Genomic DNA, 22,749 nt, shown 5'->3' on the forward strand with positions numbered 1-22,749 from the left:
AGACAGAAGCATGGCCAGACCTCCGTGGTGGGGAAGGAGGAGGAGAATGAGAGCTCTGGCAGCTGGAGCAGCTCCCTGACAGTCAGGAGCAATCCGGGCACACAGCTCCTCTGCCCAGCCTTGGGGGGACTCTGCCCGGCCTCGGGGGACTCTTCCCCCTCTTGCTTCTCCCTTTCCCCCACCACCACAGGGCAGGGAGCGGGGCTGCAGGGTGGGGCAGGGAGCTCTGTGTGGTGCTGTCCAACTCCTGAGGGGGGACTCTTCCCCCTCCAGCACCTTCCCCCCTAGCTGCAGGACAGAGAGGGGGGCTCTGTGCAGCACTGCCGGCCCTGGAGCGGGACTTTTCCTGCTTCTTCTCCCTCCCTGCTATGAGGTGGGGAGGGGGGTTTCTGCACTGCTGGAGGGGGATTTTTCCCTCGCCCCCCTTCTGCTGCCACTGTGGGGTGGGAATGGGGGTTCTCTGTGGTGCTGCCCAGCACAGCCCAGCCTGAGTGCAGGGTGTGGCTGTCACTGAGCCGCAGCCACTGGGGATGGTTCTGTCCCCATGGCCAAGGCTGGGCCTGCCCAGCCCCAGCCAAGCCAGCCACATGGCTGTGCTGGCCCACTGGCGTGGGGCCTTCTCCACCGGCTGCAGCTCAGTGACAGGGAAGCTGAGCCCTGTCAGTGAGAACAGCATGGCCTGGCACACACAGGTGGTGGTTGACTGGGCAGTGGGCTACCCAGGCCAGCTCGGAGGTGCTGCAAGGGCTCATGTGGGTAGGGAGGAGCTTTATTCTTCCTTGCATCCCTTCTGCACCTGGGGACCACAACTGGGGTCTGCCAGCCCCAGCTGCTCCCTCCGCTGCTTGCCGCAGACAGGAAGACCCCAGCTGCAGTGGGGTGGGGAGGAGGGAAGAATTAACCCTCTCTCTGCCCACTTTGCCTTAACAGGGCCATGCTGAAATGTGTCTGGCCATGTCCCCACCTCTGCTCAGGCTAAAGAGCAGAGGGGTAGGGCTAGCCCTGCTCTCTGGAGTGGAGAGCACAGCCCAGCCCAGGGCTGCAGGACATGCTGGGATGCTGAAGGACTTTGATTTAACTTAAACCAGGAAGGGGGTCTGGAACAGAAGTTGCATAAACCGGTTTGACCCAAATCAGTTAAGTCTGATATTACATTCAACCAGGTTTATCTTAAACCAGTTTTGGCCACTTTGAAACTGGTTTGTGTGCACTGAACTTATTATGTTCTCTTAAAGGTTTAAACCAATTTCTGATCATTTAAGCCAGTTTATGTATAACTTCTGTCCCTAGCGACAATATTTATGAAGTTTAATTCATCCATATATTATTTTCAGAGCACTACTACAGAAATAGAAATAAGAAAGAGGCGGTCTAGTTCCTATCAAGTATCAATGGATTTGCTGGAAGACCCTACTATAAGACAAAGAGCAATGAGTATAGCCAGCATACTCACAAACACAATGGAAGGTATGTAACAATTATTTTGTTACAAATGAACAAATACAAATACAAGTGAATTACTTTGTTTAATTTCAGACTCACTTGAGATTGTAGCTCACATGAGAGAACGTATGTAGAGAAAAAACAAACAGTGTAAAAAATAAAACAAAAGATAGCTTAGGAAGTGAATATTATGAAAATTGGGTAAAGGAAAACTAGTAAGAGAAATGAGGAAAGAGAAAATTCCTAATTTGGAAATGGTTCAAGAGTGTCAGTTCTATGCTGTTCAGACCCTTCTGACAATCCTGTTAGTGGGAAGTGTCTATCCTAGTTATATAACAGAAACTTAATGTTAACTAGAAAACATTTATTTGCATTAATTAAATGTATTCTTGAAAGTAGAAGGCATGGATTTAGCCAATGAGAAGCAATTGTAAGTGAAATGCTTTCCATAATTACCTATCCTGTGAAGTGAATGTGCCCTTTATTTTTTACACAAGATGTTTTATAGGTTTCTGATTCATTACAGTGTTGATGTCATTCTCGTTATAATTTAGGTCCAAGAATCAAAGTACCTTTGAAAATAAGGTAATCAAGTAATAAAATAGAAATAAAAATCAAATGGAACCTTTTTCAAGATAAAATATTGTTACCATGTTTTCTTCATCTTCCTATACTTTTCTTGCATTTTAGCACTATGTTCACCTGCACAAATATACTCCCATACTCAAAATCTAACGTGGATCCCATAAGTTATTTCTAAGGACCCTGGTGCATGGGACATTTAGCATGTGTTTTATTTAGAACATAGTAAGCATTACCATGTTGCATTATAAGTTAGAATGTGTTCTAAGCAGTTGCATGGTAATGCTTACTAAGATCTTAGCCTACCTTGGAAAGGGCTGGAGTCAGCTGTTACTCACCGTCCCTTCTCCCCACATCCCCCCACTGGCACTGACTAGAGCTGGTTCCTCACCCCTGCATCACACTAGAGCTGGTTCTAGACTTCTGTGTGGTGCAGGGTTGGGACTGATAGTCAGATGATCCATCCCAGCCCTAGTATTACACTGGAGCTAGTTCAAGACTCTGGTATGGTGCTGGGCCCAGGATCGATAATCACCTGATTGTCAGTACCAGCACCCACACTGCACCGGGACCGGTTCAAGACTCTGCTGTGTGGGTAGAATTGACAATCAGTTGATTGTGGTGCCAGCCAACCCCCCACTGCACTGGAGTTTTGAACTCGTTTATCTCTGGGGAGCAGCCCAACAGTGGCTGATCATGTGTTATTTAAGATGACCTGGAGGTACTCCTCCCATGAAAAGTTGGAAATTATGTTACAATATGATTACACTTAGCATGTGTTTTACTACTTCAATGTGTAGACATTCACATTTTAAGTGCAACTCACACGTCCTACCTGTAACATATGATATGGTCTTTAGACCAACTGTCACTGTCTTTTATTTCCCAACACTTCAACATGCAATATTGCTACTTATATCACTGCTTCTCTGTCACTCATGTGTTTGACTGATAAGAATGACTTTTCCCATGAAAAGTATTCAAGACTTAAAAATATTTATACAGCTTGACAGTTTTTAATGGCATTTCTCCACTTTTCAACCTTAGAGATTTAAAATAAAAGTAAAATAAATAAATATTTTCTTCAGTTTGTCTTTACATTTTTTTTTGTACTCCAGAACTTGAAGAATCCAGGCAAAAATGCCCACCCTGCTGGTATAAATTTGCCAACACTTTCTTGATTTGGGACTGCTGGGAACCTTGGTTAAATGTAAAGCGCATTGTTAATGTTATTGTCATGGATCCATTTGTTGATCTTGCTATTACCATCTGCATCATTTTAAACACACTCTTTATGGCCATGGAACATTATCCAATGACTGTACAATTTCATGATGTGCTTGTCGTGGGAAACCTGGTAAGTCTATTTTATTATGTGTCAGATATGTGAATACAATTTCTCTAAAATATTTTTTTTTTTATTTTAGTGTTCTGCAAAACATTTTAAATTATAGTATTACTCTGAAAAAATATTACAAATAGTATTTTGAGATTTAACCTGCAAGATGCTCATTTCTTCCCCCCATATATCTGTGTCACTGGAAGTATTTAGATTTCTCATAAAAGACAGTTTCTCTGCCCCCTCATAGGCTTTCACAAAGTGCCAAGATAGCTCACATAGGAAGAAAAGGAATCTAGAACTATGTATAGTAAAAGATTTGTTAACTGGCACCCGTGGGGAATGGGGGGTGCCAGATAACAAAATATGCAGGTTAATTGAGAGGCCCGAACAGGCTTTTTTGCCACTGCTTCTTCCGCCACGTCCGGGGCGTAACTGCCCCTCCCGCCGCATCACAGACTCAGTTAATAGAGCATGCTGCCTTGTAAGGTGCTGGTTAAGGCAGTTTTTACTGTATATGACTAATTTGAAAAAGATCAGACCAGCCACTCAAATCATTTCAAGCAATCCTAGGTTCTTTACATGACTAAATGTCAAAATGAACAAGGAATAAACCATTTTAACTCAGGACAGAGTTCACAGTGGAAGTATTAGACTCCAAATTCAGGAAGAATTCCAAACAGTAACAGATATCATCAGTCAAGTTTTAGCCCACCCAAAAACACCAGAGAAGATGTGTCAGATTTGCTGGACATGAGACCTCATCATATGCATTATAGCTTGAAATAATCAATCTATGCAGATGTGTGGTTGAATGGCGTGTTTAACCAGCATGGATATTATGGTTATTTTCCCAAACTAAGTCTTGTTATTCTGATGGAATAAACTTCTTCAGGCAGGCGCTTCTTCAAAACCTCTTCTGACCAGAACTTTGGTGGTCAACATGTCTGCTCAGGAAATTAACATTCACCTGGATTACATGGTAGGGGCTGAAGTCTCTTCAGGAGACTTATTTGTCCATAAGCATCATAGATACTAGAACGCCCTATTTGGCCTGTACACCTATCCTACCTCCCCTTCAAGGATAAACTATTCAAATACTGACTGACAATCATGTAACAGACCGACAAGGTGGGTGAGAGAAAGATCCTGTCCATTGTGTTATAAAACTATCTTTGGGAATGAATAGCTGCTTTGCATATCCCTGGGTGGCAAACCACCTTGATCGACGACTTTAGCAAGAAGTTTTCCAGCAATGCTAAATAATGTGTCAAAGACTTGTTTTTACATAATATATTTTGCAAATGAGTAGGTGTATCATACCCAGTAACGTAGCCAGGAATTTTGGCATCTGAAGCAAGCCTGCAGCAGCAGCCTGCTCTTGCCCTGCACACAGATTGGGGGCGGGGGCACATGCCCCCCCCCATGCTTGCCCGGGGGTGCATGCAGTGGCAGGAGCTGCCCCACCTCGCCATGCCCCTCTGGACGAGCCTCTTGTGGCTCCATCCCACATCTTTCCCCAGCTGGGCAGCATTTACCTCAGTCCCAGCCCCTCTCCTCTTTCACCAGGAGGCCTCAATCTGTTCCCCCACACTCCTTCCCCCTCTCCCCCCCCCCCCACCAGCAACAGACTCATCATCTGGATGCTGCTCTCCAAGCTTCCGAGCTGGACATATGTATGCTGTGGCTGTGTGCATGCATGTAACATTTTATCAACGACATTATCGGCCACATCAGCCAAAATTTTAAAAAATATTTATAACAAAATATCGACTGCAACTTACCTGTTGGTGCCCCTTTGCTTCATCAGCCGGGGCAGTCACCCTGCTCACCCCTCTCTTGCTACGGTACTGATCAGGCCTAAAGGTAATCCTGTTCAGAACATACCACAAATTTTAGATAGTCTGTTCCAAAAGCTGCCTGGACAATCAAGATGTGAAGCTAGCTATATGGTGTAGTGTCAGACCTACAGAAATTAATGGTGGGCTACTGGAGGATGAAGGCACACAACAGATGGAAATGGACGAAGATAGTGGAGGCAGCCAAGCTTCTAGGGCTTATAGTATTATATCCCTGATGGATATATGACACTAGGCATGCTCCTTTTCCTGCAATCCTCATAACTACGGTCATCAGGAAAATGACACAAGGTACAGGATCATGAACATCCTGCAACACATCTCATGTACTTTCAGTACTCAGATCTGATGGTACTTATCAACATGACCCCTGATGAGTCTTCGTGGCATTGCTTAGCAGTCAAAACAAGGGTCAGACCAAAACCTGATACTTTTACATCAGATACCCTGAATGCTGGCTGGCTGAAGAGAACAGCTCAGCTGAGTTTCAGAATATTCTGATCCAAAGCAGAATAGCTTCAGCCAGTGACTTATGAAACTCACTGAGAATTTCAAGACCAGCTTTCTACACCAAAACCACCAGTTTGAACAATACTGGACAATTTGCCAACTTGGCAGCAAATTGGGTTTTCCATCAATACAGTAAAAGTCCATCTGGTAACAATAGCTGCTTGCCACCTTCCTATCTCGGGTCATGCTGTACAGTGGCACAAATCCTGCAACACCTTGTGCATATTTTTCTCTCAATTCAGTAATTCCTCTCATTGCTCATATTTTTATATACTACTATTACTGTTAAAGGGTCCTTGCTTTGATCCCTCAGCAAGCTGCACCCCACCTGTTGATGAAGACTCTACTTTTGATGGCCATTATATTAACTAGAAGTTTAGCAAAAATTAAGGCCCCAGAATTTGTATAAGTACAAGGTGGGCATGCCTACATGTGTAATTAATGCAAAGCAGTGAACTCCAGCACATCATACCATGCTAGTGTTTATTGCTCCTGGGCGCCACATTTACACATGTACCTGGGACTGCAGCGCATTGAGCTGGGTTGGAGCAGCCCCTCCTGGCAGGGGCTTGAGAGGGGTCAGCCTGCCAGCACAGGGCTTCTTTGACCCGGCTCAGTGTGTTTCAGGGCAGTTGGCTGGGGCACAAGGGTGCTTCAATGTGGGTCAGAGCCAGCAGTATTTAATAAATAGCACTTGTTAGAATTTACAAGTACTAACCTAATGCGGAGTAATTAGTTTTCTTCATCCTAATAGCAACTGCACGTGTAGATGCTAAGATATTTACTGCAGAGTGAATTAGGCATCTCCACAGTAAACATCTTGTCTAGACACACACAGTTATTCTTAGACCTCACCCAAAGTTCCCACCTACTGTTATCTGAGAGTTTTATATAAACCAGTCCACGCACATAACTGTTTTCTGTCTTAAAATTGAATCTAGTCAAGGTGAAGTTTCACAAACTCCTTATAATCACATTTTATCTAGACAAAATGAAATAAGTCAGGAACACACCCAGGTTATTTGGCCTTTGCTGACTGGGGAGCAACATACATTGTTATGGAGGTTATTAAAATGGATTTTGACCTGCATAAGAATTTAAGAGCTACCTGAATCAATCACAGAGTTCATCATATTATGGTGCAGACAGCCTTTACTACCTTACTGTTCCTATAAATGAACTACAATTATAGTAGCTCCATGGAATTCAATACATACATTTACCACTCACTAATGTACAGGGTTCTAAACTGCATGCCAGCTTTGGTTGGTTATAATAAATCAAGAATTCTTGCACTTGATTGCAGGCAAATAGACAGCTATTTGATTAATCACCAGAAACGGAGGAGTCCATGTAGTCAGTCATAAAAAGAAGAGTAAATTTATCTTGCAGTTGTTACACTTACGAAAGAGTGATTCCCCAGATTCCTGCCACTACAAAATTCTACTCCTCTAAGGGAATAGAAAAACAGTTGTATTGATATCAGGTGATACTGATATAACAGATATGTCTGCATACTTCTGTAGCAATACAAGTGTAGTTACATTCTGCTACAATAAAGTTATTGTTTATCACTTAATTTATTTTTTGTCTTCTGATTTGATCTGCTGTTTTACAGCTGTATAAAAATACTAAATTATATTCTCCATTCAGGTTTTTACTGGAATCTTCACAGCAGAAATGGTTCTCAAGATAATTGCCATGGATCCCTATTATTATTTCCAAGTAGGCTGGAATATTTTTGATGGCATTATTGTTACTCTTAGTTTGGTGGAACTTTTTTTATCAAACGTGGATGGATTATCTGTTCTTCGATCATTCAGATTGGTAAATATAATAATAAACAATGTAAACTAAATATACAGGTATTAGTACACTGTGCCTGTAATTCAAAATGTGTGTATTTACAGGAGTTCAGTTTCTTAGGCATTTCATTTCACATGTAATTTCTCTTAGATGATGGATGATGCCTCTCAGTAGAAATAGGTAATCCAAAAGTTATTTACATCATTACCACAAAACAGTTTATGCAATATTATGGTTTACAAACAGCTAAACAGTGATTCAGCTGGAAGCAATGTTAATTACAGTGTAATTCATGTTAGCATGGCTGCATAATGATCTTATTCTTTTGTAATTAATTCCAGCAAGCGTGTGTTGGGCAAAGATGTATTAAGAAAGGTTAAAGAGAGAAATTACAATCTTTATTTATTTTTATGTTGTGTTGCTTATATCAAAATAATAGAACTCTTCAAAGACTGGGTTTCTTTGTTGCTTCCCATCACAAAAATTAACAAAAGTTAGCATTAAGAAACATGTGTGAAATCGATAGTGAACAACAATGTGTTATGCCAAGGAAGAAGTATTTCATTTTCAAAATAGCAGTTAAGTAGCTGAGACATAACTAACCAAGTGCTCCCTTTTCTCTTGAATTGTCACAATCTTCAGTATTTGGAAATAAAAATGTTTCATAAAATACTTTTCTTTCTTCTAGATCAGATGTTACAAAAGTCTCCAATTAAGTCATCTTCCCTCCCTCCCGAATCACAAATATTTGTAATTTTTTTTAAAACTGGCTTTTAATTCCAGATTTAGGGCCACGGAGGTCCTTTCTAATCAATTTTTCTTATTTAGACTTTTTTAAGGAAACTGATCTTCAACAGAAGCCTAATAGTTTGATATGTCCTGTTTCTTCTCCACTCCCTTCCCTACATATTTCTAAAGAGTCTGCATCATGTTCAGTATTCAGTATTATAACATTATATCAAGTTATAATACTCCAATAATGTGAAGATAGAGTAGTAGATAGATGACCTGACTTTTCAGGTACTGCAGCAGACAGAACAATGACAGTCTATAGTATAATTTCTTCTGTTGCTGATCAGTAGAATGTTGCAAAATTCTGTGAGGCTTAATTGTTGATGCTGTGGTATCAGTGGTGCTATTGATTTAAAATTAATAGAAGCCAGAATAAATTCAAGTCAGAGCCTGCCTTCCTGCCTGCCTTCCTTCCTGTAATCAATTCATAGAATGTGGTTCTAAAAGTATTTCAACAGTTTTGTTGTAATTACTGATATGGTCTCTTTACTCTTGCTTTTCAGCTGCGAGTTTTCAAATTGGCAAAATCTTGGCCAACACTAAATATGCTAATAAAGATTATTGGCAACTCAGTGGGGGCTCTTGGAAATTTGACCTTGGTGCTGGCCATCATTGTCTTCATTTTTGCTGTGGTTGGTATGCAGCTGTTCGGTAAAAGCTACATGGAATGTGTCTGCAAGATCTCTAAAGACTGTGTACTTCCACGCTGGCACATGTATGACTTCTACCATTCTTTCTTGATTGTATTCCGAGTGCTGTGTGGAGAATGGATAGAAACCATGTGGGACTGTATGGAGGTTGCAGGCCAAGCTATGTGCCTTATTGTTTTCATGATGGTCATGGTGATTGGAAACCTAGTGGTATGTAACCAGAACATTTCAAGAATTCATTTGGAGATAAGTGTAATAATAATAATAATAATAATAATTTTTAAGGTTTCAGTTTATTTTGGAAAGATCTTTGTATGATTCAACAGTCCTTATTTATATTGGGTCAGAAGTGTGCATTAGCTATTTTGCCTGTTCTGTTCTCTGTAGGTTCTTTTGCCATGCACTTTCCTAAGTATTTGAGTGCTTTTCAGTAATGTGTTAACAATGCAACTAATAATATCCATCATGTATTTTTAATTTCATTTTCTGCTTGGGGACATTGGCATTTGGAATGAAATGGGTTTTTAAAATTATTTTTAGTATTCATGCATATGTTGATGAATTTTTGCTAAAAGAGGCACTGTCAAAACACAATTTTTGTACAAAACAGGAAGTGGTAGGTTTTTAATGAGAGTTCATTCCACGGTTTTTGGGCCAACTTCTGAGAGAGCTCTGTTTCATTGTAGTTCCAGTGGACCGGAGGAGCCAAGTGGCTTTGATCTATTTCTCCAATGGTTGAAGACAGAATATATTTTCTGAACTCCTTTCTTCCTACTTGTATATTAGTCCAACATGATGTTATCAGGTTCTGCCAATAAATTTAAATGTACAACTCCATTTAAAAATTTTCAAAAACAAGTTCCATCCTGGTCAACATTAATAAAGCATATATGATAAAACTATACAAGTAATTTGTCATTATCATGGCTGACCTGAAAAAAGCGAGGAAGAGAGAAGAAAAAAAATCCTAGCTCTGTCTCTTCATTTTTAGGTACTCAACCTCTTTCTGGCCTTGCTGCTGAGCTCATTTAGCTCAGACAACCTTGCTGCTCCAGATGATGATAATGAAATGAACAACCTCCAGATTGCCATGACAAGGATTCAGAAAGGAATAGATTATGTGAAAAGAGAAGTGTATGAATGCATCCAAAAAACTCTTTTCAGAAAACAGAAAGCTCCAGATGAAGTAAGATCCATTGATCAGCTAACAGATAGGAAAGACGGTTGTATTTCAAACCATACTGTAGCTGAAATAAAGAAAGACTTGCGATATCGCAAAAATGAAAATGGAACTACTAGTGTTGTGCTTGGCAGTGATTATGCATCATTCATAAACAATCCAAGCCTTACTGTTACAGTACCAATTGCTGTTGGAGAATCTGATTTTGACCAGTTAAATACAGAAGAATTCAGCAGTGAGTCAGAGCTGGAGGAAGGCAAGGAGGTAGGAATTGAAAATATTTTTGGTTGTTCTGGGTTTTGATATCAATTTATGTTATTTCAGAATATAGGATAAAAATATATGGTTGTGGCCTGTAATTGCAGGTATTCCTTGTTTCACAGAATTGAACTACTAGGAATTAATTTACATATGTGTCAAAGTGAAAATTTGGAAATAGTGGAGCCAGTTACAATTTCATAAAAGTGGTCTAAGCCTTTAGTGTGTGTGTACTGAAATTAGTAATTTCTCCTGTCTTCTATACTGACACTTATGCAACCTAATGTGTGTATTTACCCTATTTTATATACATAAGAAATTGATCCTTTGTCCTAGCCGTATTATTTTTTTAATATTTTGACACTTCCCCTGAAGTAAGGATGAAATTCAATTAACACATTTAAAATTAATTTGAGCAGCGAGCAGGGAAAAGCCTGGGACTGTGCAGGCCAAGGTGGGGATTTAAACCCCTCCCTAATCAGAGGTCCTGCAGGTGCCTGGCCATGCCCCCCCTCCACCCCTCAGCTCAGCATTGTGGAAGAGATGGGTGGGCATGTGCCTGCATTTCTTCAGTCTAGAGGGAATGTCTGTGCAGTTTCAAGCCAGTTCAGTCTAGGAAGGGTAGACTAACCTGCAAAGATTGAGTCAATTTCAGCTCAGGCTTTTTGAATGTCTGTCCCTAGCCATAGTATCTAATACTATTTTATAGAAAAAGAATAACAATAGTATTTTAATTTGAACATCTCCAACAAAGCTTTAGAAACATATAATCAGAATGCTAAACCTAAAACATTTCTAACTTCTTACTATCATCTGTAGAAGTTCTGAACTGATAAGCATAAATCTGACCTGCTTTGGACCTGCTCAGATTGGACCTGCTTTGGGATTCATGCATTTTTGGATCAGGGATAAATTTAACCTACTGAAATTTCAGTTGAAATTATCTGTACTACTTTAAAAAAGTTACCAACATTTATCGTCATCAAATTGTCACCAAATCAGGCTTTACTTAAGACAAGTTAGAAGTCTTTATAGTTGTTTCTGTTATCTTGTAATAGGTATACAGTGTTGGAATATTATTGTTTTCATTCAAATATTATTACCGGTCGTTTATAAAAAGATAATGTATTCCATTCATTTTATCCAGCTTGCAAACACTGCACACCATCTTAATCTCTCAGGCAACAGGCAAATGTGTATTTTGCAATTATTCATCATGACATAAAGGATATAGATGGCTTTTAACCTTGCCATTACAAACTCATTCTTTAGGATACAAGGCCCCCACTTGACAAGCACCAAGTCACTACCTCCTTTAGAAGTTAACAGAAGATTTTTTAAAATATTCACAATAGCTTTTGATGTTTAATTGTGCTATACTTTGTAAATGCCTCTGATTTTTAACCGAACACATAAATTAACCAAGTGTGTAATTTATTAGTGATTTGAAGAATGGATGCTGGTTAGTTTACTAAGGGATTTGAATGGGGCATGATTAGGGGGCTTTGTTAGAAGTACTGTCAGTGCTTCCAAGTATTATGATTTTTTTTCCTGATATTTCTATTTGAATTTTTTTTACACCAAAGTGAAATGATGCATCCTGGGCAATGGAAGAAGACATTTTACTACTACTTATTTTGTATTTCATAATTGGAGTAATATATTCCATACCTGCTTACCTCTTACACTCAGGCTTGAACAAAAAGCCTATTCTGGAAGTGGTATTATCTGCTTTTCTTTTCAGTTCAAATTGTGGAAATGGGCTTAGCTGATCACCCTGGCCAAAGAGAGGTGCGAGACATCAGTTAGCAGAGTAAAAATACCTTTTATGCACAGTATTTTCAAAATCAGTAAATTTATTTTAGTTAGTTTTCTTTTTAATTGTCTAACTAAAAATAAATGACTTTTAGGTCATAAGATCCTGAAGTCCAGGGTTTTTTCCCCAGAACTGTTGCTGGGCACATGGCCCAGGCTGGCTGGCTCCAGTCCAGGATCAGCCAGAAAGTAGAGAGGTTTGCTCCCTACCTCTTTTTTTGTCCTCCAACATTCCAGTGTCTGGGATGGAGATGGTTACACAGGTGATGATGTGGTAGCTCCTGCCATCTGTGTATACCTATATGCTAGAGAAGTCCTTGGGATGCCTTTTCCTGGTTTAAATGTTTTGTATAACAATGTGAGCTAGAAAGTAGACTTTGCACGTTAGAGCTCAAGGTTTTTATCTAGATATGAAATTTCCTTTTACAGTGTTGTATATGTTATATATAATTCAATTTTATATTACAGTACTTGAAACATTTTACTATCTAATGCATAATTAAAATGATAAATATAATGTAATGGAATTTGAATTTGTCCCATTATGTTTCACTGTTCTGTGTTCACTTCCTGCTTTGCTAGTAGGCTAGGAATAATAATATAAAAAGATCTGGTCATTCAGAATGATAAATTTATAAGTTGTTACAATCATTGTATGGATGTAGGTGTTTCACTATGTTAAAATATTCATTCCAAATCCAATATACATTTACAGCTTCAAATATTCTGCTAATCAAATCTCTTTTGATATGTCCGTGGATATATACAGTTTGAAGTCTTTAATCAACTGTTATATTTTGCAAATTTGTAACATAGCTAAAAAAAATATTTTTAAAGCTTTACGACACCATATTTTTGCTGTTTCCAGGGGTGAAAAATAGAGGTATTGTATTTTGTACTTCATTTCCTACCATTTTTACTTCTCACAGGAGTAAAATCAAGCTGGATCAATCAAGAATGCAGCTCTGGTGCTTTTTAATCAGGCAGACCAACGTGTCAGCACTTTTACACAGGTTACCTAAACAAATCATACATATGTGATCACTTTTTAAATAAATATTGACTGGCCTGCATGCTAATCAGCTACAGTATATTCCTTCCCCATCCATTGCAGTACAATAGATACATGCACAGCTGCTCTGTAAGCAGTCATGTGACCTACATCACAGCATGTTCAGGGGGCAACCCCAACATGATTCTGTCTCTCCTCGTTACATCATTCTGGTATTTCTTGTATAGCACTTCAGTGATATGAGCTGCATGTTATATAGATGTTTTTAATTTGGATTATAAAGTGATAATTTTTAAGGTTAAAAGACGCTATCAGAGGATCATTTTTTAAATTTACAGAGATGATCTATCTCTTGACTTTTTTAATTCATTAGTAAGTTAAACCAAACATCCAACTGTCTTGTAATTAAAAGTGTTACTTTGATAATGAACTCAATTGTATGGATGCTAAAATGTGTTAGGTTGAACTTTTGTTAGAAACTGTTGACTATTCCTTTAGTTCATTTTAAGTTTTAAGGTTAGGTTACAGTTTTTCCCTCAAATCTTGGCACTAAAGATCCCAACCCTGCAGATATCTCCCATCTGCTTAATAGTATGCATTTAGATAGTCCCATTGAAAGCAATAGCACACAGAGTAGGGAATGTGGATGTTTGAAAAATCAGGAGCTGTTAACTCCATCATAACATCCATAATAACTTTGTTCTTCATTGATTAAGTATGTTCCTGTGAACTTAGTCCAGTAGATTATTCAAATAGGCAGACATAAACATAATCCCAAACATAAAATTTTACATGGAGTATAAGGTGTAAAATAAATATATAGAAATTCAGAGGTTGGCAACCTATGGCCTGCAGAGCCATTGGATCCAGCTGACAGACATGGGGCTCTAGCAGCAGGGGGCATTGGCAGTAGTCACTTTTCCATGCCACCGCAGGGAGAAGTGGAAGCTGTGGGCCCTCTCCCTGTGCCGCCACAGGGAAAAGTGGCAGCAGAGGTTAGGACCTAGACCTAGCCACCTCTGGTCCAAACTGGGTTACTCGAGCCTACATCCTAAAAAGCCTGCTGACCACTGTCAGAATGGAAAAGCACTATTATCACAATGTAGAAATTAGAACAAAAAAGAAATACTTGAGATTCAGAGTTAAGATTGCAAACAAACATATAGAAGTTAGAAAAATAGAAGGTATTAGGTCAAAAGATGTAACACGCAGAAAATCTAGTGGAAATACTTAAAGGTTTTACCCAACTATTATTTAAGTTTTATCCTCATTAATATTCATCATAATGGTGGTAGAATGCAACTTGCTGTCAGTTGATGGAAACTGAAGTACTCCTTCTGCAAGTAACACGTCTGCTCATCTGGACTTTTGTACAATCCTGCATCACTTACATTGGGTGTAGGAAGATTCTCACGTGTCTTTTGAGTACTCTTAATGGCATTGGGGTTCTGACTATCATCTAAAGAATTGTCATGACAAAATGATGTCCTGCCTTTTTAAGAAGTTTTTACAGAGGCAATGGAATAAGTTGGGGCAGAGTGTTTTATCCAACTTACCTTGGAGGGGATAAATTAAATTCTTGTGCAGGTCATAAATGTAAGGCAATACATATTTATATATATATTTATAAATAAAATATTTATTGTGTATATATTCAAAACTATAAATAAAGATAATGTTTCATCCCAGCAGTTGCAGGTAGGCACCTTAGAGATGATCATTTTGTTTGGTGTCCCATACAAGTACAACCAGAGTGAACAAAATGTAGATGTCCTGACATTTCTGGGCTTTGCCTTCACCTAGTTCTGGACTTGCAACTGGTGTTAGAGGTGGTTGGAGAACTGTACCACATTGTGCTTTTACTTAGATCTATATTACAAGGAAAACTCTTATACAGTACTTTGTAAATATAATGTAACACAATAAATATAAAATAATTTCTACAGTTATCTACTATATGTTAAAGTTAAATACATATCATATGAACACTGATGCTGAGATATTTTTGTGACTGCTCATCTTTTACTGAGCTGAAACTTTAGATCCATAGTCCCCAGCCTTGAATTCAGCAGTGTCTACCAGAGTTGCTTAATGAACAGCTCAGTTTCAGCGAAAAGAGGCTTTTTTTTTGTTATAATAACTTTTTGCTCATTGATATAATATGGTTATCCAAAATATCATGTTGTTTTTATGGGTCTTTTTATGTTTTTCTTTTTAAAAATTTGATCCTTTGCTTTTGACAGCTTGATTTGTTTTATAATCCAGTTCACATGTTTTGTTTAGCCTGTCATTGCTGCAGCATTTTGCTATATAAATGTTATCCATGATGGAATGATGAAAGCAAAGTCCTAAGAAAATTGTGTAATGCAGAAAGTGAGCATTTTCTTCAGTTTCCATAGAGTCAGCAAAAATATTTTATTGGTACTGTGGACTGAATTTACTTGAAATATTTTTGAAGTAATGCTTTTTGTGAAATTTAAAATTGGCATGTATCAACCTATTTATAATTTGGAGGCAGTACTCCACATAGTCTGATTATAAAAATAGTGAATAAGGAAATAACTGATTCAATTATATTAAGAAAATTATTTCTGTACTGTTCGCTACAGAATTTGTCCTTTCTCTTTTTAAATTAAAAAAGACTTATTGGAATAGTGTCTCTAACTCATCTGCTGAAAGCAGCAGGATACAGAAAGTATCTCTTAATGTTGCAAGTGTGTTTTAGATATGATTGTTAGTATCATTTTCACGCAATTGAGTCTATGTTGTACAAATGTGCTTACATCATTCCTCCCCTACATTTGGCTCTGTATCAGTGAAGCCATTACTGATGTTGTACAGTACACGGTAATAACATTGTGACAGGTCAGAGAATGCAGTAATTAAAACTACTGCAATTTAATTTGGTACTCATACTTACCTAAAGTTAACTGTATAAAGCAATGCTGCTTTAAAATCTGGAGGATGAAGACTCTGATTGTACTGCATATGTTGTCTTGCTGTGATTACAGGACAGCCAAATAAATTCACGTATGTCTGAATATGAGTTTTCTTTAGAACTACCATCATTGAGATCATTTAAATGTTCTAAGAAAATAAATATTTTATTACAAATGTGTTGACAGGATAGGTATGTGTACCAGAGTAAAAGGTAGTTTCTGAATGCACAGTATGATACATATGTGCATTGTCAACAGAGAATGCAAAATAATTGCCATTGAAGTGGAGTTACCAGGCTTTTTTCTTTTTCTGAAATTTCAGAAGTCTACCAGTATTTTTTATGAAATATAATATGTGTTCATGTGTCAATGATGATTGCAGTTTAAGAAGAGTTTTAAACAGAGATTTGTCATTTTATATTTTTCTACTCATACAAATCTTTCTGTGCAGCTTTCTGTTGGTCTGGTCATAACAGGAAAATGGATATGCCATTCACAGCATAATTTGAGTTATAGTTCAATACATCTATAAAGCAGTCATATAATATTATTGAACTTCATTTCAGTATTTTTGAAGTAGTTCATCTTAGTGGCTAAGTTATGTCGGCATGCCCAAAATATAGTTTACACTGAGGAATATGGTGCTGCTTTTACTATTTTGTTCTCATTTATATTGTAGCTAAAGCAAAATTGGCATAATATATGTATCTATATGATGGGCAAATCAATAGTAATTCTATCCCACTTATAAATTTTCTGTCAGATATGTAAAACTAGATAGCTACCTTGGGTATGGGTTAAAATGTTGAAGAAAAATTATCTATGTAATTTTGTATCTTTCTTTAAAAATGGCAGCTGATTAAAAATAAATCTTTAAAAAATATATACTGGATTTATAATTTTATCTTGATGGCTGTCAATTTGAAATAGTCTTTCTTCAGGATTTCACATGTTCAGGTTGAAGAGTCTCATAATGAAAGTTGGAATCAGTTGTAGGATACTGAGGGGGTGCATCTACACATTCATTAATGCTCTGTGCATTAAGTACTAAATAACCTAGTACTAAATCAATGAGCAGTAACTGGTGCTAGTGCACATCGGTGCTGGCACGTGGATTTTTACAGACACTAACTGTGCAGTAACCTAATACTATTGCGCAGTAGTGTATTAGCATGGGTTTTGCCTGGCATGCTTCTGCGAAGTGTTATTAGGGTACAGTGCAGTTAGCATTTCATGTAGATGCACCCAGTGAGTTGTATTGACTTAAAGTGGAATTGCACTATTTATTCCAAATGAGACACAATTGCAAATAAATAAAATACATATCAGGAAACCTATGTAATAAAAATCATAATTTGAGTAACACTAACTCCTTACTAATTTTACTCCAAACATTTAAAAAACCCATAAGTAAAATAACCCATTCTCACATATGCAATATGGAGATTCAGCATATACATACTTCAGGAGTGGTGAGTTAGCCACTAATACTTGCTGTTTGTTATTCTCTGAGCACATTGTTGCATGCTTAATATTAATTGCAGTTCAAAATTAATATCTTGTTTAAAACTGAGACCATTATTGTGGGATTTTATTTACAGAAGTTAAACATTTCAAGTTCCTCTGAAGGAAGTACAATTGATCTTGTTCCTGCTGGAGAAGAAAAAGCAGAGGCTGAACCAGAACAAACATCAGAACCAAAAGCCTGTTTTACAGAAGGTATGAAAAAAATATTTGGTTTATCAGTTCACATTAGTACTGGCCACTATGTACATGGGCAGTACTTAAAATAGGTTGGGTTTCAAGGGGTCATAGACACCTCTCCCAGAAGGAGAGAGCTTTGAGAAGGTGTGCTTGTTGGTGCAATAAAAGGTTCTGATCTTGCCCAAATGTAGAGGCCTATTTTATTTTACACACTGGAAATGCCCATTGTGATTCTTCAACATGCATAAAGTTGGCATATGTACATTATCTTTCAAGGATTAAAAGCTTAAGATTTAATATTATTTAACAAACAAGAGACCCTGTCCTGCAAACCATTACTCACACGTGTAGTTCCTGATTTAATTAAATTAGTCTTATGTATAAAGCCAGCAAGATCAATCTCTAACACAGCATTCTTTCAAAGGAGTTTTCCTGCACATATTGATGTCCTTTATTTGAGTCCCGCTGATTTCTGAGGGTCTCTGTATACTTTTGAGGCCTAATGAAATCTCAAAGTACATTAAATTATAACTAAAATGTATATTATTCCATAATTTTACCCTCCTTCTAATTTGTGCTTCCCATTTTTATTACTATATTTTCATTCTTTTATTGACTCCAGAATATTTTTAGCAGCCCAGGCACATATTTTCATTTGTTAGGTAGAAATGAAGTTTATGGAAAGTCCTGGCCCATCAACTTGGTCCATTATGAACATTTGAAAAAAAAATGCAAGGAATATATATAAAAAACATATTGCTTAATCATTTATGACATTTTCTTTGCAACTCTCAGAATTATGTATATTTTATAAAAACCTAGTTTAACAGGACATTAAGTTGCCTAAAATATTGTAGTTCGGGTGATGAAAAAAAATTTAAGCCAATAAGCCTTATTAGACTAAATTTTGGAAATGTGAGCATTCCATAACTTTGAGATGCCAAAACAAGATTTTAGACATTTTATTTGTGTATGTGCTGATTTTACACTGTGGTTAGTAGCATACTAAACATGATCAACAAGACACAATTCGTACATCCTGGCCGCAGTTTTCTAGAATTTTCAAAAGCATTTCTGATGAATATTTTTCATTGCTTCATTTTGGGAAGTTTTTGTACTTTGACTTCTCTACAAAATTTAAATAAACTTTCATATCAAGAACTTAAATATTTTAAAGCTCAATTTTAAAGCCACTGTTGGCTCAGATGAGCTCTTTCGTCAGTCAGCCCGCTCACAAGAAAAAAAAGAATTATAGAATATGGCTCATGTTTTGCAACACTTTTAAAGTTCTTCATGACATATGAAAACCCTTCAATCTTTCTGCAATTTCATTTTCTTTTATAAACATTTCCATATTATTTAAAAGCAATGCATGATTGTGCATTTCTGTCAGGGATGTAACCTAACAGGTATTCTTTAAGGTGCCACCTACCCTGCCTTATGCCCAACTTAAAACTGGAAAGTATATCCTCTTGGTCACTCCAGTAAAAGGTGAACACTATAGTATTTTTATCAGAGCTGATGAAATGTACTATAGCCTTTGTGTAATGTATCACTATGGAGATATAATGACACTCCCAAGAGAATGAAGATGATACCTCTGAGTCTTATTAAATGTGTTCAGATTCTTTGTTATGTTTATGTTTGATAAATCTTTTCAAAGGAATGAGAGTGCTATTAGTCAGTTAGCTGTGGAGGCTCTTGGGTGATTCTAGAGACTGAAAGTCGGTTGTGTAAATCCTTGAGGCCCCATAATGAGATCAGGAACTCTCCAAGGTTGGAATAACTCTATTTGGGGTTCTCTTGCAAAGCTGCATCTCAAAAAAAAAAAAAAAAAAAGTTCACTTATCTTCTAATTGGATTATATATTGGAGTGGGTGATATTTTCCCCTCATTTTACTCATTTGGGAAATTAGTATGCTTTCTTACTCCTTTCTTTGAAAAAAAGTAGTAAGAAAGATATAAATCTATCACCCTGTGTACAGGATAATTATAATTGTGAGTAGTGTAATATAATGTTTCACATATATAATTGTAAATTGTGTTATCTTATATATCACATATTATATACGTAAGACTTATAATTGTAGATTGAATTATACTATAGTCATTAAATCCTGTGCAGTACTCTTTCCTTTAGTTTGGTATTGTAAACTTTCAATTTTTATTATTTATTGTTTATCTGTTATCTATAATTTAAATGCTGATGTCATGCTTATTATTTAAAGCATTCAGAGCAAAGACTCTTGTCCTGAAGAGCTTGCAATCTAAAAGACAAGTACAAATAAGGTGAGACACACTGGTTGCTGACAGAAGGGATATCTGTCATGTGATTGGCTTCTTGAAAAGCACTCTACATTCATGGACTGACAGAAGTGTACAGCTTCAGAGCACTTTAAAAGTGCCTGATTGCATGACAAATTAACCCTCATTTAATGAGGGTTTAGATGAAGGTGCTCCAGGTGGAGCACCTTCATTAACTTGTGTTTGTCCCTGCACACAAGCATGTGACAAAGGCGCCTACTTGTGGCTGGTCACCATACTGGCTGCCCCTCCATCTAGGGGAGTCTGCCCAGTCTCACCTGCTGCAGCTTGTTGGGATATAAATGATGTAATAAGCGCCCTTTTTTAATGTCCTGATGCCAAGGGGTTTACACATAACTCTGACCTTCCCTTACCATGCCCCATGCCTCACAGATGGCATCCAAATTATAGTTGCTCCGGCCAGAATCCAGGCCAAACTCTGCCCCTTGCTGGGCCTCTCACAATCTACTCATTCGCACTACCCCCTCTCACAAGGCCTCATTCACTCCGCCCCCTCTCACAGAGCCTCTTTCACACCGCCCTTCACTGGGCCACTCTCAATCTGCCCTCTCCTTTGAGCGGCCTTTTGGCATCAGGCTTACCTACTTACACTCTGGGTGATCCCCCCACAGCCCTTCAGGTGCCTCATGCAGCCTACTCTATGGGTGACGGTCTGTATGCCTAACACTAGGCTGACTTTAGCCACAAGCCCATCTCCAAGCACTTGGCTTTTACTACTCTACTCATTCCTGCCCCTCTTCATGGAGCCACTCTCTACCCCCTCACTAGGGCCAACTCTGTGCCCACTTCCTGGGGCTTGGGGTCATATACCCCCAGGGTCCCAGGTACTTCTCCTTAAGCGTGCCTGGCCCCCTGTCTGTTCTATGACCCACTGAGTAGTGGGAGCAGGCGTTATAAGGTGCCCCTAGCCGTCTTTCACTGGGAAGGCAACTGGCCAGGCATTTGTGGGGAGCTACCCCACCACAGGCAGCCCCAGCAGGGTGCAGTTTCAAGCCATACCCAGGACCAGAAGCCTCCTACCAATGCATAGCTCCTGCCCTTACTTTCAAGGTGTTCCTGAGCAGCCGCTCAGCTGAACGTTGTTGTGCCAGCTACCAGCAGCAGACGGCTGTCTCAGCCCTGAGTGCCAGAGCTAAAATGGAGTCTGTACAGCTGTCTCCTGTCTCCTCCAATCACATGCCCCTCATCAGGTCATGTGACCTCATCATCAGGCCTGGCCTGCACCTGCTGGCTGCCCTGCTGCCACTCAAAGCCCTTAAAGTGATAGGCACCAAAGGTGCTCTGTCACAAAGCAGACCTGGGCTGATGCAGCCCAGCCCCACTCTCAGTGCTGTCTGCAGGATGGGAAGGGGGTGGAGGAAGGGAAGGAGCTCCAGTCTGGGGTTTGCCCAGCCTACACTGGTGGGCAGAGCAGGTAGATGGGAGTCCCCCGCCAGCACAGGCTGGGCAAACCCCAGACCAGAGCTCTCTCCCTGCCCCCTCCTCCTCCTATTGTGCAGACAGCACCAAAGCTGTCGGAGGTGGGGCTAGGGGACAGAGGCAGCAGATATGCAGCCTCTCTTTACTGGATCAGCTCCAAAGTGGAGCTTGATTTCCTCTTCCCCCCAATCCCTGATCAAACACCAAACATCTGTTGTGTCAGAGGAAAGTCACTGTAAGTCATGGTGCTTTGTGTGAAACACCATAAGCTAAAGTGAATAGCTGCACATCTATCAGTGCCCACTGACTTATGTGACAGCTAGTTTAACTCTGGAGATTTTTCTCTCTCTCTCTCTTAATTCGGGTAATTTTGCATTAGAGAAAATTGCCTAACCTAAGGCTAATGGTGGTTAGTATCTGTGTGGGCCTCATGGAGGAAGCAGATCTTTAGAATGAGAAGAATGTGAGATCCTTGTAAAGTGGGATTAGTATTCTATGTTTAGGGGTCACATGGAAGAAAATTCAAGAGTTGAAAGGGGAGAAGTTACAGGCAAAACTCTTGCTTTTAGTGGAGAGCAGGCAGTGAAAGGAAATGCTAAGAAATAAATCCAAAATTGTATGCTGTAGGAAAGATATAAAGAACCTTAAAGATGAGAACAAAGTGTTGGTAGTTAGGATCACAACAGTCAGCAGACGTATATTGAAAGGGCAGACATGTTTTCAGCAGCAGTATTCTGAATAAATTGAAGGAATCGAGGGGCATTTATATACGTATTTATAAAGGGGTGCTTTAATTAGAGCGGCTTTCTGAGAGTCACTCTGATTAAAGTGCCTAAAGCGTCTCCTGTATCAGTATCCCCAGGCTAAAAATGGCAGTAGAGGTGCTTTAACTAAAGCTCATTGAACAAGCTTTAGTTAAAACACCCCCACCACCATTTTTAAGGCTAGGGATGCTGATACATGAGACACTCGAATCTGCTGGAGCATGGTAATTATCACTCTCCAGCAAACTCAATTAATTGAGTCTGCTCCAACACGCTGTAATTTCAGCACGTCAGAGCAGCCTAGCTGCTCGTGTGTAGGCACCCAAAAAGTCCAGAAAGAGGGAGACAGTAG

General features: G+C 38.9%; 1 protein-coding gene across 8 annotated transcripts in view; it reads left to right on the top strand.

The window, feature by feature from the left end:
* LOC102563113 (sodium channel protein type 2 subunit alpha) overlaps positions 1-22,749 on the top strand; it is a 221,913-nt gene that overhangs the window by 141,598 nt on the left and 57,566 nt on the right. For all 8 annotated transcript variants that reach the window (XM_019480418.2, XM_019480420.2, XM_059727318.1 and 5 more), the window contains 6 exons: positions 1,335-1,467; positions 3,144-3,382; positions 7,387-7,560; positions 8,835-9,191; positions 9,973-10,425; positions 17,787-17,904. In XM_019480418.2, coding sequence (XP_019335963.1) covers positions 1,335-1,467; positions 3,144-3,382; positions 7,387-7,560; positions 8,835-9,191; positions 9,973-10,425; positions 17,787-17,904 — 1,474 coding nt within the window. The remainder of the gene's footprint in view (positions 1-1,334; positions 1,468-3,143; positions 3,383-7,386; positions 7,561-8,834; positions 9,192-9,972; positions 10,426-17,786; positions 17,905-22,749) is intronic.

Source organism: Alligator mississippiensis, chromosome 4 (genome assembly GCF_030867095.1).
Source record: "Alligator mississippiensis isolate rAllMis1 chromosome 4, rAllMis1, whole genome shotgun sequence".
Lineage (NCBI taxonomy): Eukaryota > Metazoa > Chordata > Crocodylia > Alligatoridae > Alligator > Alligator mississippiensis.